Genomic DNA, 15733 nt, shown 5'->3' with positions numbered 1-15733 from the left:
TTAGCAAGATCTTTATACTTAGAGAGTTTGTGAATTTCTTTTGGATTTATGGTCCAAATAAAGAGGTGATGAAACATCAAGTAGAGCACTACCTGCCCTCCTCCATTACAATGTTTTTCTGTCAATCGTTGAATCGAACATGAGGAGACCATTTGGCCCATAATGCCAGTGCTAGCCCTTTGAAAGAAAAGCTGTCCCATTAGTTCAACCATTTCATTTCTAGTGGCCCGACAAAAGCTTCCTTTTCAAAATCTGTGCCCAGTTCCTTTTTTGTTTGGAAGGTATTATTGGTTCTGCTTATGTAGCAGCTTTTCCCAGGCTCTGTGTACAGATAGACGAGGCTTTCACATCAGAATGTTCTTACCATTTCCTCTTGAGCTTGTCAGCCAGTTCTCCCAGTTTCTCTTTCTAGGAACACACATTGTGGATCTATTCAACCTAGCTGGTTTTGGGGATAATGTTTTTCTGAAAGTGAATCCTATTGCAACTGAAGGAATATGCGTAGCTACTGCTTTATCCCTAATGCAAATTTGCAGAAGCTAAATTAGTAATCCAAAGCAAATATATCTCGTACTTCAGCACTTTTGTCTAACATGCTTCCCAATATTGACCTCCCGTGCTGGCAAATGGGACTAGACTAATTTATGAAATCTGGTCGTCATGGATGAGTTGGACCGAAGGATCTGTTTCTGTGCTGTACAGCTCTGACTCTTATGATCTAATTCCTGCCTGGATGTAATGACCTTAATGTGCAATAATCTTTTTGTTTCAGTGCTTGCGACTTCTAATGCATACCTTTAATAAAGAATTCAATCAAGTCTGCAGCAGCATCAGTGACAGCAAGGTAAATACAAGCATACCTAACAAAGAACTGTTTTAATATGACTGACATCCTGAAAATGCTACAGAACAGTTTATGTTGATTTTTAATAGACCACAAATTATTTACATTCGATATGGAGCAGCCTCACCATGGCCCAGTGGTTAGCGTTGCTGCTGCTGCCTCACAGCGCCAGAGATCCAGGTTCAATTCCACCCTCTGGTGACTGTGTGCAAACTCTGCACGGACATTCTCTCTGTATCTGCATGGATTTCCTCTGGGTGCTTCAGTTTCCTCTCTCAAACCAAAGATGTGCAAGTTAAATTGCTCCGTGTCTAGGGATTTGCAGGCTTAAATGGGTTAGTCATGGAAAATTCAGGATAACAGGGATAGGGTAGGCAGGGATGGGTCTGGGTGGGATGCTCTTTGGAGAGTTGGTGTGGACTCGATGGGTTGAATGGCCTGCTCCCAAACTGTAGGGATTGTCCAGTGTTGTATCACCAAGATAAGTACGAAGTGAAGACCTGGAGATGCTATTTCCCTGCTTCTACATTTCCCTGACACCACCTGATGTAGGAGCAGCACTGTGAAAGCTTGTGATTTCAACTAAACCTGTTGGACTATAACCTGATGTCATGTGACTTCTGCCTTTTTACAGGTGCATTAGGTGTCAGGTTTCTTGATGTATCTGTTGTTAGGAATATTGGTTTGCCAATATGTTATTTTCCAAGAATATTCTTTGGTCACTGAGGAGAAAGCAATTTTGAGGATTGTAAATTCTTGTCATTCTGCAAACCAATCCTCGTACTTTGCGATCATTTAAAAAACCCATCAACTCATGAAGTTTTAATTCCTCTGAAATAGTTGTGTATTGTGATATACCACACGTAAATTTACTTTGAGATCTTAAATTGTTTCAAGGCAAGTTAAGCTGAGTTTGTTCTTGTATTGGTGTAGTCAGACAGGGATTTCTAAATGCTTCTTGTTTCAGCTTTCAGATGTAAACTCTCCGATTGGCCGTGATGCTTCTGTGTCCAGTTTCAGCAGCACCACCCTCACTCCTTCCTCCACCTGTCCATCGCTCGCAGACTCCCGGTGTAACTCCGTTGATCAGAAGTATGTCTACAAAAAAAATTGATATTTTTAGTGCTAATCAACTTTGAAGGTTACCCACAGTGAAAAATGGGCTAGTTTCACCCTTTGCTTGTTGAATGGTCTGACTGATACTGACAAAGAGGAGGTAAACATAAAGCGTGGAAGAGAAAACCCTGCAACAATGTGCATTAATCTCAAACTCAAATATTCCCCCCTGCACTGAGGTGCATTTTCCCACTGTATGGCTGTAAGCAATTTTGTACTGTCTCCTGCACCAGACAGAGTTGGGTTGAAATTAATGAAGTTAATTTCAGAACCATTGGTGGAAGAACTGAAATCTAACTTTCCAAGTTCCTAGTGGGTTTTCCTTTCTCCTCTTTCCCTGTAAACAGCTCCCTGTGTCACTGTAAATTCAGTTTGCTACTTTGGTGGTTTGGCTTACATTCAAAGAAAGGAGCACCCTGGTCACATGACAGTTCAAAAACTCAGCCTATTTGTTATATCCTGTTGTTTCTAATGAGCAGCAGAATCCAGTTTTCTATCCTCAGTGCCTGAACCTCCCTCTCTTTGACTCATTTCTGTCTGGATACATAGCCCATGATTTGACGAGCTATCAGCCATTCCAAATCATCTTGAAAGTTGATGAATTAAGCCTCATTATGTTGCTGGAGATATCAACATTCCAGGGCCACCTAACGCACAGATGTAAAACCTAATTGGACCACTTGTCTTCATCTCAACTTAGATCCCTACATTGTTTTTTGTCATCTATTCTAACTTATTTGTAACAAAATCTTCAGTAGTAAAGACTTGAGAGATAACTAAGTCCTGAAGAAGGATCGTGTCCAAAACTTCAACTTTCTTGCTCCTCGGATGCTGCCTGACCCCCTGTACCTTTTCCCAGCAACACACTTTATCGACTCTGACTCTCCAGCATCTGCAGTCCTCACTATCTCCTCAATAATAAAGTGCCAATGATTCTGATCCTGTTCAGTGCTGTTTTTGTTGATTCACCACCTTATGAAGAACTTGCATTCTTGCATGGCTATCCCAGACTCTGTTTCCCACAATATGTAACAGTCAAGCTCCACAATACCACGGGGACTTCTTTAGTTGAGCATTTCAGGCCTTGCTTCCATGGAGTTCCTATCGGACACATGTTTCTCTCTCCACACGTGCTGAGTGATCTGCTGAGTTTCTCCAGCACTTCCTAGTTTTATTTCTTGCTCCTATGTAACCTGAGACTGTGTTTGTATTTCAGGACTCCAGAGGCCAACTCGAGATCTTCTAGTCCGTGTGTGGAATTTGATGGCTTCTCCATGGTTTCTCGAGTCGAAACGTCATACCTTGCCAGAGCGGGGAAGAATGAATTTCTGAACCTGCTTCCTGACATTGAGGAGATCAGGACTGGGTAAGAGCGTCTGGTGAGATTCTCCAGTTTATTTACTCCAACCTATTCCAAGTTACAATCACTTTGTAAATGTGTCTGTGATTCTTCTGATATGCTGTAGTCCCGTGGTGTCGAAGAAAGGATATCTGCATTTCATGGAACCACAGTCTAATTCTTGGGTGAAGCATTACGTTGCTATCCGTCGTCCATATGTGTTTATCTACAATAGTGATAAGGACCCCGTGGAAAGAGGCATTCTTAATTTGTCTACAGCCCAGGTGGAGTACAGTGAGGATCAGCAGGCTATGCTAAAGGTCAGTAAATTGTTATATTGTTTATGTACATTTTCACCAGCAAAGAACAAGGCATTTGTTATGGCGTAATGTTTCCAATTAATTATTGGGAAGCTCACATCGATAAGATCCACAAGCCACACCTAGGATTGAATATCGAAACCTAGGAGCAGGAGTAGGCCATTCAGTCCTTCGAACCTGCTCTGCCATTCATTACAATCATGGCCAATCAGCCAACTCAGTCCCAGTTTCCCTGTCTCCCCATGCCCTTAGATCTCTTTATCCCTAAGGACTATATCTGTCTACTCCTTAAGAAATTTCAATATTTTGGCCTGAACCACTTTCTGTGGCAGAGAATTCCACAGGCTGCCCACTCTCTGGGTGAAGACCTTTCTCCTCCTCTCAGTAATAAATGGCCTACCCCCTATCCTTCAACTGTGACCCACCCCCACCCCCAAAAACACACACCCACACACAGACAGAGCCTTGGTCACCAGGAACATGCTTCCTGCTCATCCTGTTAGAGTTTTATAGGTTTCTTTGAGATCGGCCCTCATTCTTCTTAACACCAGTGAATGTAGTCCCAACCAATCCAGTCTGTCTCCAGACATCAGTCTTACTATCCCAGGACTCAGTCTGGTAAACCTTCACCAGGAGTTCAGAATTAATTCTGAGAGAATACTGGCTGCTAGATTTTTGAGACCCCCTACTCACGAACTCTGGTAATCCAGTGATCCTCATGTGCCATTTCTTCTTCCTTAATCTCACTTTACAACCATAAAGTGTTTAGATTCTACAGCTATGCAAGACATTTTAAGTAAAACTACTTGAATACTTCCTCCAAGCCTCTGTTTGTTTGTAAAGACACGTAAAAATGTAACAAGAGCATACAGATAGGGACTCTTTGGATTGACCCTTTCTCAGGTCTGATTTAGTTGATCTTGGCTATGGTGCCAACAGTCTGTGGTCTAGGGAGGCCAAATTTGGATTGCTACCCTGTAACACATGCTGGGAGGAGCATTTGCATCGATGTCAGATGAGAACAGGGCCAGCTTCTTATACTTCCAGAATTAAATCATCCAGACCCATAAAGATTAGCCACTTGGTTGAGGGGACTCTTGCCTGTGGGACTACACCTTGGTAAAAATGCAGCATGTTCTGCAGAGAAATCAAAACAGTCAGAATTAACAGTGAAAATACACTATTAGTTATTATGGGGGGAGGGTCACGTTGTAACTATCTTCTGAAATCGTTAAAAGTGAAAGAAGCTACAAATTTTGGCTTCAAGAGCCCCAGTAAATAATTTTTTTGTTTGTTTCTGCTGTGCAGACATCGAACACATTTGCAGTGTGCACAAAACATCGCGGAATACTTCTGCAAGCAAGCAACGACAAAGATATGTACGACTGGTTGTATGCTTTCAATCCACTGTTAGCTGGTTCAATCAGGTAAACTATTCACTTACTTTTCGGTAGAAATTACCCTCATTCTCGTGCTTAGTCTAAATATCCTATTTTATCTATCTCATCATTAGAAGCAAATCAAGTGAATACATTTTCAATTTAATTGGGAAACAATACTTTGGGAGGCAGTTTAATCGAGTCAAATTAATAACCAGTTGTTCTGTATTGGTAATCTTGATATATGAGGGTGGTGCTATAGTGGTCATGTTACTGTACTGGTAATGCAGAAACCCAGACAACTGGGGACCCAGGTTCAAACCCACCACAGTAGCTGATGGGATTTCAATTCTGATACTAATTCTGGGATTGAATGCTTGTCTCAGTGATGGCCCTGAAGCAATCATCAATCATTATTGTAAGATCATAACTGGATCACAAATTTCCTTTTGGAAAGGAAACCTATCGTCCTTACCTGGTCAGGCCTCCAGACCCACAGCAAAGCAGTTATCTCTTAACAGCCCTCCGAAATGGTCTAGTAAGCTGTTTAGTTCAAGGCCAATTATAAATGACAGCAAAGCTATTTGTATGGCCGACATTCCACGAAAGAGAATAAATTGCAGCAGTGACTGTGTCTGTGATGAGAGAGAATGCATTGTCATGAGGTATGGGTGCCATTTATTGCCCTTGAGAGATAAGGGAAAGCCATCTTTCTGAGCTGATCCAGGAGTGTCAGGAGGGAGGGAGGGAGTTCCAGGATTTTGGTGCATTAGTCATGAAGTATGATGGAATGAATGGTTTTAATTTGTTGTAGTGACAATTCCTGTTTTAATTGATTAACAACTGATGTTTGATCAGCTATCTCATGCTGTAGTCTCTATTTTTCTTTGACAGTGCAATGAAAAGATATTGAAGGATATTTTAAAGGTCATGGTTTGTTCAATTTCAAAATGAAAGCCCTCTTTACATTTCAGTATCTTTCTATGTTTAGATCTATTTATAACCATACTCAGGAGTTCATTTTAAAATATACAGTGGGCAATCAATTTGTTTTTCCCTTCACATTCATAACCCTCCATTGTATACATGCTACTTCTATACTTTACGAGGCTTTTAAAAAATTAATTATAAAATGGCAGTTTGTAAGTAAATGCCTATCTCTAACTGTACTGCATTATTTCCCCTAATGTCCACTATTCATTTCCAAAATGTAATTTCTGAACTAGCACTGATACTGCCCTGGGAGAGAGACTGCACAGATGAAACCAAAATGTCCAATGTTCCGGTCACTGGTGTCCAAGGTTTATGACTGCCTGTCTCCTACAAGGGGGCAATAACAGGATATAAAGACAGGTGCTATCTATTTTGCCTGTATTCATTATATTATTCCACTAAGGTCATTCACTTTTATGCCCAACCTTTGAATTTTCAGGCATCAAGTCAAAGTGGGACTCCACTGAGTCAGCAAGTTTTCCTTTTGCATCAGACATGGATGACAATACTGAGATATTTAGCTCTGAACGGTCAAATTAAAATAGTCTTGAACTCAGGTTCTAGTGGGTATGGTTGAACTCTGCAATTTGCCACAAATTGATATTAAATTGATAGTTACATGAGAAGCCATATGAAAGATGATGGGCGATTAATTAATTAGTGCAGTCATAGGTGCCCTGTCCAAAGTGAGAAAATTGGGGGGGGGAATTGCAGTGGTAGTGCCCCTACCTGTGGACTGGGAGGCCTGGGTTCAAGTCCCACCTACGGCAGAGGTGTGACACAACATCTCTGAACAAGTTGATTAGAAAAATATGTTTTTAAATTAAACAAAATATTATAATATTAGGGAAAGTTGAATTCTCTCTCTATTCTACACTGTGACATGACAGCCATTGTTCCTGATGCTGACGTTGATATTGCTGCAGGAAAAAACATTTGAGTTAATGTCACCAAATATACAAATATGATTTTGTGATTAAAGAGAGATTAAAAATCCCATTTGCAGTACTTTTCAGTTATTTCTTTCAGCCATGTCGTTTACTTTTTTTTGTGTGATCACTTGCTTTCAGATTTCCAGGCACTACTTTGGAACTCTCTCCCTAAATCTCTTCCTTTCTTTCCTCCCTTAAAACCAACTGTTTGATCAAGAAATGCATTTGTTCATGAGCAGGGACCTGTTCTCTGCAGAATCATTTTTTGAATTAAACAAAAGCCTGAGGTTAATAGATTCCTGGTGCATTTGCTATGGTGACATTTTGACCGATCAGAGTTGACTTGCCAACCAACCAGCACCCTGTCCTTCTATGGTATGAACTGTTGCTTCCTTTAAAATTTGGCTTTCTTGTCGCTTGACTTGAAGAGTGCAAAATGCAAGCCTTTTCTTTTAGCAATGCTGAATTTTGAACCTCCTTATTGATGAATATTTATTTATCTAGGTGGACAGTGGCAATTGTTGCTAAGCTCAGCATCCAGAGACCCAAGCTAATTCTAGTGGAATTTAAATTCCATGAATAAATCAGGAATTATAAAGTTGATCTCTGTCATGCTGACTGTGAAGTTATCACTGATTTGTTGTAAACCCCCCTCTGGCTCACTAATGTCTTTTCTCGGGAAAGAAATCTCATGTCCTTTCCCTGTCTGGCCTCTGTGTGACTGCAGACCCACAGCAAGATGGTTGACTCTGGCTGAGTGAGCCATTAAGTTCAAGAGTACCTAGGGATGAGAAACAAGTGCAGGACTTGTCAGTATCTCTCTTATTCCATGAAAGAATAAAATAAACAAAACTATCCTTAATTATATCATGCTTCATTTTTCATGTGCAGTTCATTGTATAAAACATATTTGGCTTATTACCGTATTTGTTTACTAATGCACGGTGGGTGGTTTATTACTGCATATAATTTTTATAATGATACGAATTGATGCTATCACAAGCCTCTTGCAATAAATTTTGTTTTTGCTTTCTTTAGGTCAAAACTCGCTAGGAGACATTCAGGGCAACAAATGATGTAAAAGAAAACCTTTCTCCAAAGGCAAGAAATGAAGTAACAATTCTGACTTGCCTTTCAGACGTAGAAGAATTGCTCTTAACCTTTTGTGATTCTTGACGGTTTCTCATGTACACGTGGCTTAACTCTCTATCTAAGCACCTTTTGTTTCAAGTTACCAAAATACCGCTTTTTCTTTACATCCATTCCAGATCTCGTAGTAGCATGTTGTAAAATAGTTGAGTGTGTGCATGATTCTCAACACGTTCCATTTCTGCTTTCTTCTTGTGTCTGTAGGATGTCCTTGTCTGTGTTTCCTGTCAAACTGTAGCCTTTAATTTGCAAACCATGGGGTAATTGCAACTTGGCATATGTAGCTGTAAGCTAAAGTGGAAAATAGCAGTTCAGGCTCTTCCTCTGATAGGCAGTAGCCAAAATACCTTCAGGAATACGGTGTTCTGGAATATTACATGTGGTGATCTCCAGCATTCTAGAACATCACAGCTGCCAGGTCGTTTTAGACGGGACGTTTTTGATGATTGCAGCAGTTGCGAAATTTCCTGGATTGTTAACTGTGGATTGGCGACACTAGGGTGAAGCCCACTCTGAGGAAGTGCAGTCCTACTACTTAGTAGGAAAACTAGCCAATCTTGAAAGCTAACCCGCTCAGTTTGGTGAAGTAACGAGTAGCAGGAAGACCACAGTCTGGCTTTGCTGCTGCCGTAAGCACACACTGCAATGGTTGGCCTGTCTCCTTTCCTATCTATCTATTTTCTGCATGCATGCGTATCCAGGGGGGTACATTTGCCCGAGGTTGCTCCTCCTTACCTTGGTGCAAAGCAGATAACAGCAGACTTTCGCAAATTGCTTTCTGGACTTCCAACAATGCACATGTTCCTCACTTCCAAGTGACAGGATGAGATGCCTAAATACTTCCTTACAGTATAATCATCATTAATCAGCAGCAGTATCCCAGAATAACTGACCCAAGGTCAAGTAATTCCACATCACTGCTGTGCCAGATGGAGAGTTGAAAGTACTCTACAAATCCTGCGCCATGCTGTATTCTTGCATATGACCACTTGCATTAGAAATAAATTTGCAGACTAATCCTTAATGCCACAATCAGGCACTTGCTGACCCTTTTAATTGCTGGCCTCTAACCACCAGATACTCTGCAGCTAAAGTTGCTATTTCAAAACAAGGTGCATTTTAGAAAGTAGCAAATGATAAATAGGACTCTGTTAAAGTTGTGGACCAGTATTCACACCTGTCTGTACCAGTGAACTAAATGCAGCATTTAAGGTACAGATGTTGAGGCAGTCCTCTCAATGTCTCATCACGAGATCATCTCTAATGTATTTCAGTCTCTACTATTAGCCAAGAATAAGTTTGGTAGAAGGGACTAGGATTTCATTCCTCATTATTCCTCTGAAGTTGTACATTTTTAGAATGATTTTCAGTTTTTGCAAACCATTTTGTATCTTGACTGTCACCGATGCATCCCTAAGAGGTGTCTGCTAAAACATCCTTTGCCAAATGCATTGTCCTTTCCACCAAACAAGGTATATAATACACAAGCTGAGCGCAACCACGTTTACAGACAATTGCATGTCAGTATTTCTCATTAATTTTGAGTTAAAGATATCAACCGATAGCCAAAATAAATTGCACAAATTTGTATAACTGTAGGTTGATTAGATTCTGTGGAGGGAAAACACAATGGAATGTGATGGCATGCAAACTATTTATGAGAAAGAGTTGAAAGCATTTAGGATATGATTGGCAATCATTTGGCATTTTGCCAGGCTTGGTTAATAGGAAAAACAGTCAATAGTCTTATCCTTCATCTGTTCTCTCTGGCCCAACAGGATAATATAGGCTTCCCTGGGCATATCCAAAGACCTTTGTTTGTCGTAGGGTTTTTCCCTCTAGCTATTTTCATGTTGCTGCACAGGAAACGTGTACTTTGAATGTATTGTAGCTGCATTCTAATGTGTGTCATGAAAACACTCTCCAATAATACTAAACAAAAATGAAGTGTAATTGTACAATGCACACAGACCTTACGTGGTCGCATGCAGTAGTAATTATATCACATTTAGCAAACCAGCACAGGCAAATTAGCATTGCTGCAGATTTATTTTTACAGTATATATGCACTTTTTCTTATCAATAACTGTTGACCATGAGCTGCAGAAGTAGAGCTTGATCAAAAGGGATCCTAATGGGGGTTATCTACTGGATATTCTTGCAGTTTGCCCACTGATGGTTACCAGGAAACTTTAAGCTAGTTTATGTGCTAATGTCAAGTGAAGGAACATGGGACATTAATAATCTAATGGTATACAGAGACATATTGATGCTTGAATTGTTTACAACAGGAGTTACCAGAATGTAAGCTGCCTTGGCACATCAAAAGTGAGAATTTCTCTGGTAATAATTGATTAGTGTACTGTTTACAATTTTGTTTTATTGCCGAAGGAACTGTGCTATGAAATGAGAAGGGAAAATATCGAATCTTTGCTTTGAACAACTGAAGTCAAACAAACGAAAGCTACAGCACCTAGAGTTTCTATCATTTGTGAACATCCTATCTCCAAAATTCACAACTTCACTTGCTCTGTCCTCACCAGAGTTTTGTTTTAAAATTGAATTTGTATAAAAGGATTGAAGCGCTTTTGAAAGGAATATGGAAACATGCTGCAGATTTTAAAGTAATTGCATACCATTTGTATGTGAGGTTTTTCTAATTTGAGTATATAAACTTGTATTTCATCTCATGCTTTTGTAATATGGATTGAGTGGAATTGGATACATCCACAAACCTGGGAAATCAAATAACAAGCCACACTTATCAAATAGATTCTTCTATTGATGATTAATATGTTTGTATTTTTCTGTGCATTTTAAAAGTGTTAGCTTAATTAAAAAAATTAAAGAATGGAGACATGTCTGAGGCTTGCAAACCTCCAGGTCATGGCCTGCACTGACATGACAGTGGAGGTACCTAAAACTGACTAAATTTTTAGTTTGTAGTGTTAGTGGTCCAACATTTTCGGGTGTAGGGTTATGGTTTGCATAACGTAGGCAATCGCATTACAGCAGATTATTTAACTATTTCAGCTGGGTGGCTTTTATTGTTAATGGACTATACAGTGTAATATTTTTGCTAAAACCTAATCAGCTTTATCTTGTGCTGTGAATGGAGTTAAACATTATTAAAAAAACAACGTTGGATCAGTTTTGTATTTAAATTTCTGAAATATGAAAGCTGAAGCTAAATTAAAAGTTGGTCTTTTTTCATGAGTCACAACGTGACTTCCAATATCGGAAGAACCCATTATTTATTATCGGCAATTGTAATGAAGTTTGAAGATGTGGTCTTTAGCTCTAAATGTGAATGTATATTGTATTGTAGTAAGGGAGATTTAAAATGTAGAACCACTGTGTATGTGCCTGAAGTCAGCCAACTTGAGAGTACATGGTGAGGTGCATCATGCCAGAGGCCAGAGAACCTCTAAAGCATGGACAGTATGAAAAGTATTTATTTGATTGGAGTGAATACACTATACATTTAGGAAGCTAATGCTTCAGTGTCCGAAAAATAAGACTAGTCATTTAATCCACTAATTTCAAGATATTTGAAGTCATTACTGTGTAAGCTGGCTATTGGGTAGTCAAGATAGTCACATTCTTGGATGAAGTTGATAGATAAACTTATGAATGAAGGATACTGTGGAAAATAAGCTCGATGTCTTTACTTTCCACACTGGATACCAAATTTGCACATCTTGCACCTTTAACATAATGTTTCCAGCTACTTCTAAATGTAAGTAGCACTGTATACCTTTTAATACCCAACCAAAATTAGACAAAACTCCCATAGGATATTATGTACAATTTAGTATAAGTTTGTAATTGTTTCATTTAAAATATAAATTGTAATCCAATGACTGAATTAATTCACTTTTTTAATGAAAATATTTAAGACTAAAAATATAGGAGCAGTAAAGTCTATAATTTTCTTAAATCTCAAAGCCTTTTCAGGATGCTGAACAGTTCTTAATATGTGAAATCACATGAAACGTAAGGTTGATTCTGCCTGGTGAGTTGGCCATCTATATAGTTAAAAGAAATTGTGTTCCGATTTTTATAAGCACATTTTTTTTGCTTACTAACTTTCAAATACATTATTTGGGTAGCCAAATGTGTCAACCCATCAGTAAATCAGACTTGGCAAATAAAGGACACTGTTGTGACAGAGCATGTTTAACAAAAACACTTGGCCTTTCATTTGTGATAAGAAATCCAGGTGGATCTGCAAATACCTGTTCACCTGAATAAGTCGAACCCACAGAACAGGCATAGCGGGCATTCTTTACTTTATTACTGATGTGTTTGAAATCTGGTAAATGCAAGCACACATGTTTTATTATTGCCATTCCTCTCCCAACTCTGACACAGTGAACCCAGTTTTCAGCAAGGCCAGTAATCTGTTCACTTGCTCAACATACATAATCAAAGCAAAGATTCTCCCGACACTCCCCTCTCATTTCTAGCTTTTTAGCTGGTGCATGATGAATGCACTATTTATTTTGTAATGAATTGTTTGCAGTAAGTTGCACATCGTTTAAGAAGTAATTGTTTAGGAAAAGAGTAAAAATTGCTATGGGTCATTGTGTATTTTGTTTCTTAGCTTAAGAGCCCTTTCACCAATACTGCACATTGAGATATGAAACATAGAACCACTTTTATTTGAGAGAGACTGTATACCCTTTTAAGGAAGGTAGAAAGTTCAGAGTAAAGTTGCAACATTTGAACAATTGGATTTGTTTTTCGAAGCTACTGCAAATTAGTGTTATTTTTTTAAAAGAGCCTTTTGTTTAATTTGAAAATGGTAAAACTAATTGTCAAATCTACACCAATATGTTACATTGTTTTATGCTGGGATTGAGTTATTTTGTAAGTTTAATTATGTGAAGAACTTGTACATCAATTGATGTGTTATACAGTCTCCCTCAAACAATGAGTGCAATTAAAGGGAAAGATACCGTAGCTGCTGTTTGTAGGTTTACTGAATGTGCTGGTAATCGGGAGTTTACCTGTGTTTTTCTAATTTTAATGTTGTCTGTTGTGGCTGGTTAACCACAATCCATTGTAGTTTAAAGATCATTTTAGTTGGGAATCATTTATAGTGCTTCCTATCAACGCCAGACCCTTCTGAGGAGTGCATCAACACTGTACATTATTTATTATATTTTGTTAGGATGGCTACATGTTCATAATTTTTATTTTGTAAATATGTGTTGAACCAAGCTTAAGGTATAAAGACTTAAAAATGTAAATATTTCGTTTATTTGTACTAATTATAATCCATTCGCTGTATAGCATAGACGTGTAATGCAGATAACTAACTGTGTAACTGCACTACTGAACTGTTTAGTGAATGAGGTAACAATAAAGGTACAACCAGAGCATAAGCAAAAGAAACGTGTCCTCTTTTTATTGCTACTTCCTGTAGAACTTATTGTTTTTACTCCTTCATGGGATATGGGTATCACTGGCTGGGCCAGCACAGAAGGTGGTGGTGGTGGTGAGCTGCTTTCTTAAACCACTGCAGTCCACCTGCTGTGGGTTGACCACAATGCTTTTAGGGAGGGAATTCCAGGGGTTAGACCCAGTGATAGTGAAGGAACGGTGATATATTTCCAAGTTCTGTAAAAGAAAATAGCCCAGTAAATATTTTCAGGTAATATTCAGTTCAGCTAGTAAAATAAATTCATTTATATTATGTCTGTATGACCCTTAAATGCTACAATATGGTTCAAAACCAGGTTACTTGTGAAGCGTAGACATTGTTCTTCAGTACGAGAAAGCATGGGACTGAAAAAGTGCACAGCAAATCCCACAAACAGCAAAATAAGTTGATAACCTGTTCTAGAGCTTTTAACTGTTGATTGAAGAGTCACTGGGTGAAAATCCTGAAATTCCCCCTCTGATGGCATTGTGGGTGTATAAATAGCAAATGGACTGCAGTGGTTCAAGAAAGTAGCTCACTATCTTCTCAACAATGGATAGGCAATAAATACTGGTTCCACCAGCAATTTCCTAATCCCAAGAATGAACTTTTATGATCTTTTCCAGGATACTTTGAGAACTGCTGCTTTTCAAAAAAGGTTGAGAGATTTTCTATCGGAAGTGTGGTGCTGGAAAAGCACAGCAGGTCATGCAGCATCCGAAGAGCAGGAGAATCAACGTTTCAGGCAAAAGCTCTTCATCAGCCCTTTATCGGGCTTTTGCCTTATGTGATACATTCTCATAGTGCACATTTGAATGGTTACACTGGAATGAAAATATTTGTATGAATGTAAGTTAGTATGTCAGATGAATGGCAGTCTGTGAGGGAGTTTGGATGTGTGAGAAACTCAGCTGATAATGGGAATAGAAAATTAATAGAAGATGAAGGCAGCACAATGAAATGTCACCAACAAATTGTCAAAATATAGAATAATGTTAAAAGGTACAACAATATCACTTCGTAATAAGGTACATGAATTAATGGCACAGATTGAAGCAAATGGGATGATATAAATTATCATTATGAATGTGACTGCGTGGTGACCAAGGATTGGAAATTAATACTAATCATTAAGGATGGTCAGGAAAAAAAGAAGGGAACAGTGTTGATAAGGTTGGGTTTGGTACGTTAGTGAGAGAATCAATGGTCAGAAGAACAATTTGTAGAATCCATTCAGGTGGAGCTCAGCAATGGTAGCAAACATTAGTAGGATTTGTCTATAGGTAATTAAACAGTAATGATAATGTGGAATCTGGTATAAATCAATTGGAGCTACAGGTAACAAGGGCAACCTATCAATTCTTCATTGTGCCTTCATTGTGCTTAAAGTCTGGGTAAATCCAATAAACACCAATACTGTGGAAAATAAATTCCTGGAATGTGTACAGGATGGTTATCTGGATCAGTGTGTTGAGGAACCAACTAGGGAGTAGGCTACTTCAGATCTAGTATTATGCAAAGAGAAATAGCTAATTAAAGCCTTTGCAAAATTCCTTGAAGAAAGAGTGACCACAACGTGATAGTTTCAAATTTGATGAAAAATTGAATGTAGTTCAGTCTGAGATTAGGGTCTTAAATCTAAATGAAGAAAACTATGATGGCATGGGGGCAAGCTGACTGTGGTGGATGTGAAACTACATTAAAAGTATGACATAGGCAATTTCTAATATTTAAGTAATATGGGATTTGCAAGAAATGTCTACAATTCTTTTAAGACATAAAAACTGAACAGAAAAAGTGAACCAACCATGATTAACAGTGAGTTAACAGTTCAGTCACAATGAACAATAGGTCTTAGTTTGTGAAATTTGCCCAAACCTATGACCAAAAAAACCGATTAAGAAAATGAAATTGGAATGTGAATATAAACTAGCAAGAAAATTGAAAATAGACTGACTATATTATGTTAAAAGGAAACAATTAGCAAAGAGCAATGTTGGAGTAGCGCTAGCAAAGACAGCAATTTATCTCATTATGACAATTCAGGAAATCACAGAGAATCTAAATAATTACTTTGTGTCTATCTTCAGGGAGGAAGATGCAAGAAATTTGACAAACCCCCTGGTAAGGTTTTTCAATGATGGCACTAGCAAAGCAGATAAGAGGAAACTAGCATATCTGAACTTTTGAAATGTTTCTGTTCTGGTCTCAGGTTAAAAAACAAAAGCACATG

At 38.6% G+C, this 15733-nt stretch overlaps 1 protein-coding gene across 23 annotated transcripts in view; it reads left to right on the top strand.

The window, feature by feature from the left end:
* Positions 1–13489, top strand: part of kif1b (kinesin family member 1B) — a 218619-nt gene extending 205130 nt beyond the window's left edge. For all 23 annotated transcript variants that reach the window (XM_072586092.1, XM_072586091.1, XM_072586095.1 and 20 more), the window contains 6 exons: positions 773–844; positions 1812–1936; positions 3177–3326; positions 3427–3619; positions 4928–5046; positions 7962–13489. In XM_072586092.1, coding sequence (XP_072442193.1) covers positions 773–844; positions 1812–1936; positions 3177–3326; positions 3427–3619; positions 4928–5046; positions 7962–8004 — 702 coding nt within the window. In that variant the 3' untranslated portion in view covers positions 8005–13489. The remainder of the gene's footprint in view (positions 1–772; positions 845–1811; positions 1937–3176; positions 3327–3426; positions 3620–4927; positions 5047–7961) is intronic.
* Positions 13490–15733: the final 2244 nt, after the last annotated feature.

Source organism: Chiloscyllium punctatum, chromosome 16, assembly GCF_047496795.1.
Source record: "Chiloscyllium punctatum isolate Juve2018m chromosome 16, sChiPun1.3, whole genome shotgun sequence".
In the NCBI taxonomy this organism is placed as follows: Eukaryota; Metazoa; Chordata; class Chondrichthyes; order Orectolobiformes; family Hemiscylliidae; genus Chiloscyllium; species Chiloscyllium punctatum.
This window is presented reverse-complemented; position numbering and strand designations above follow the sequence as displayed.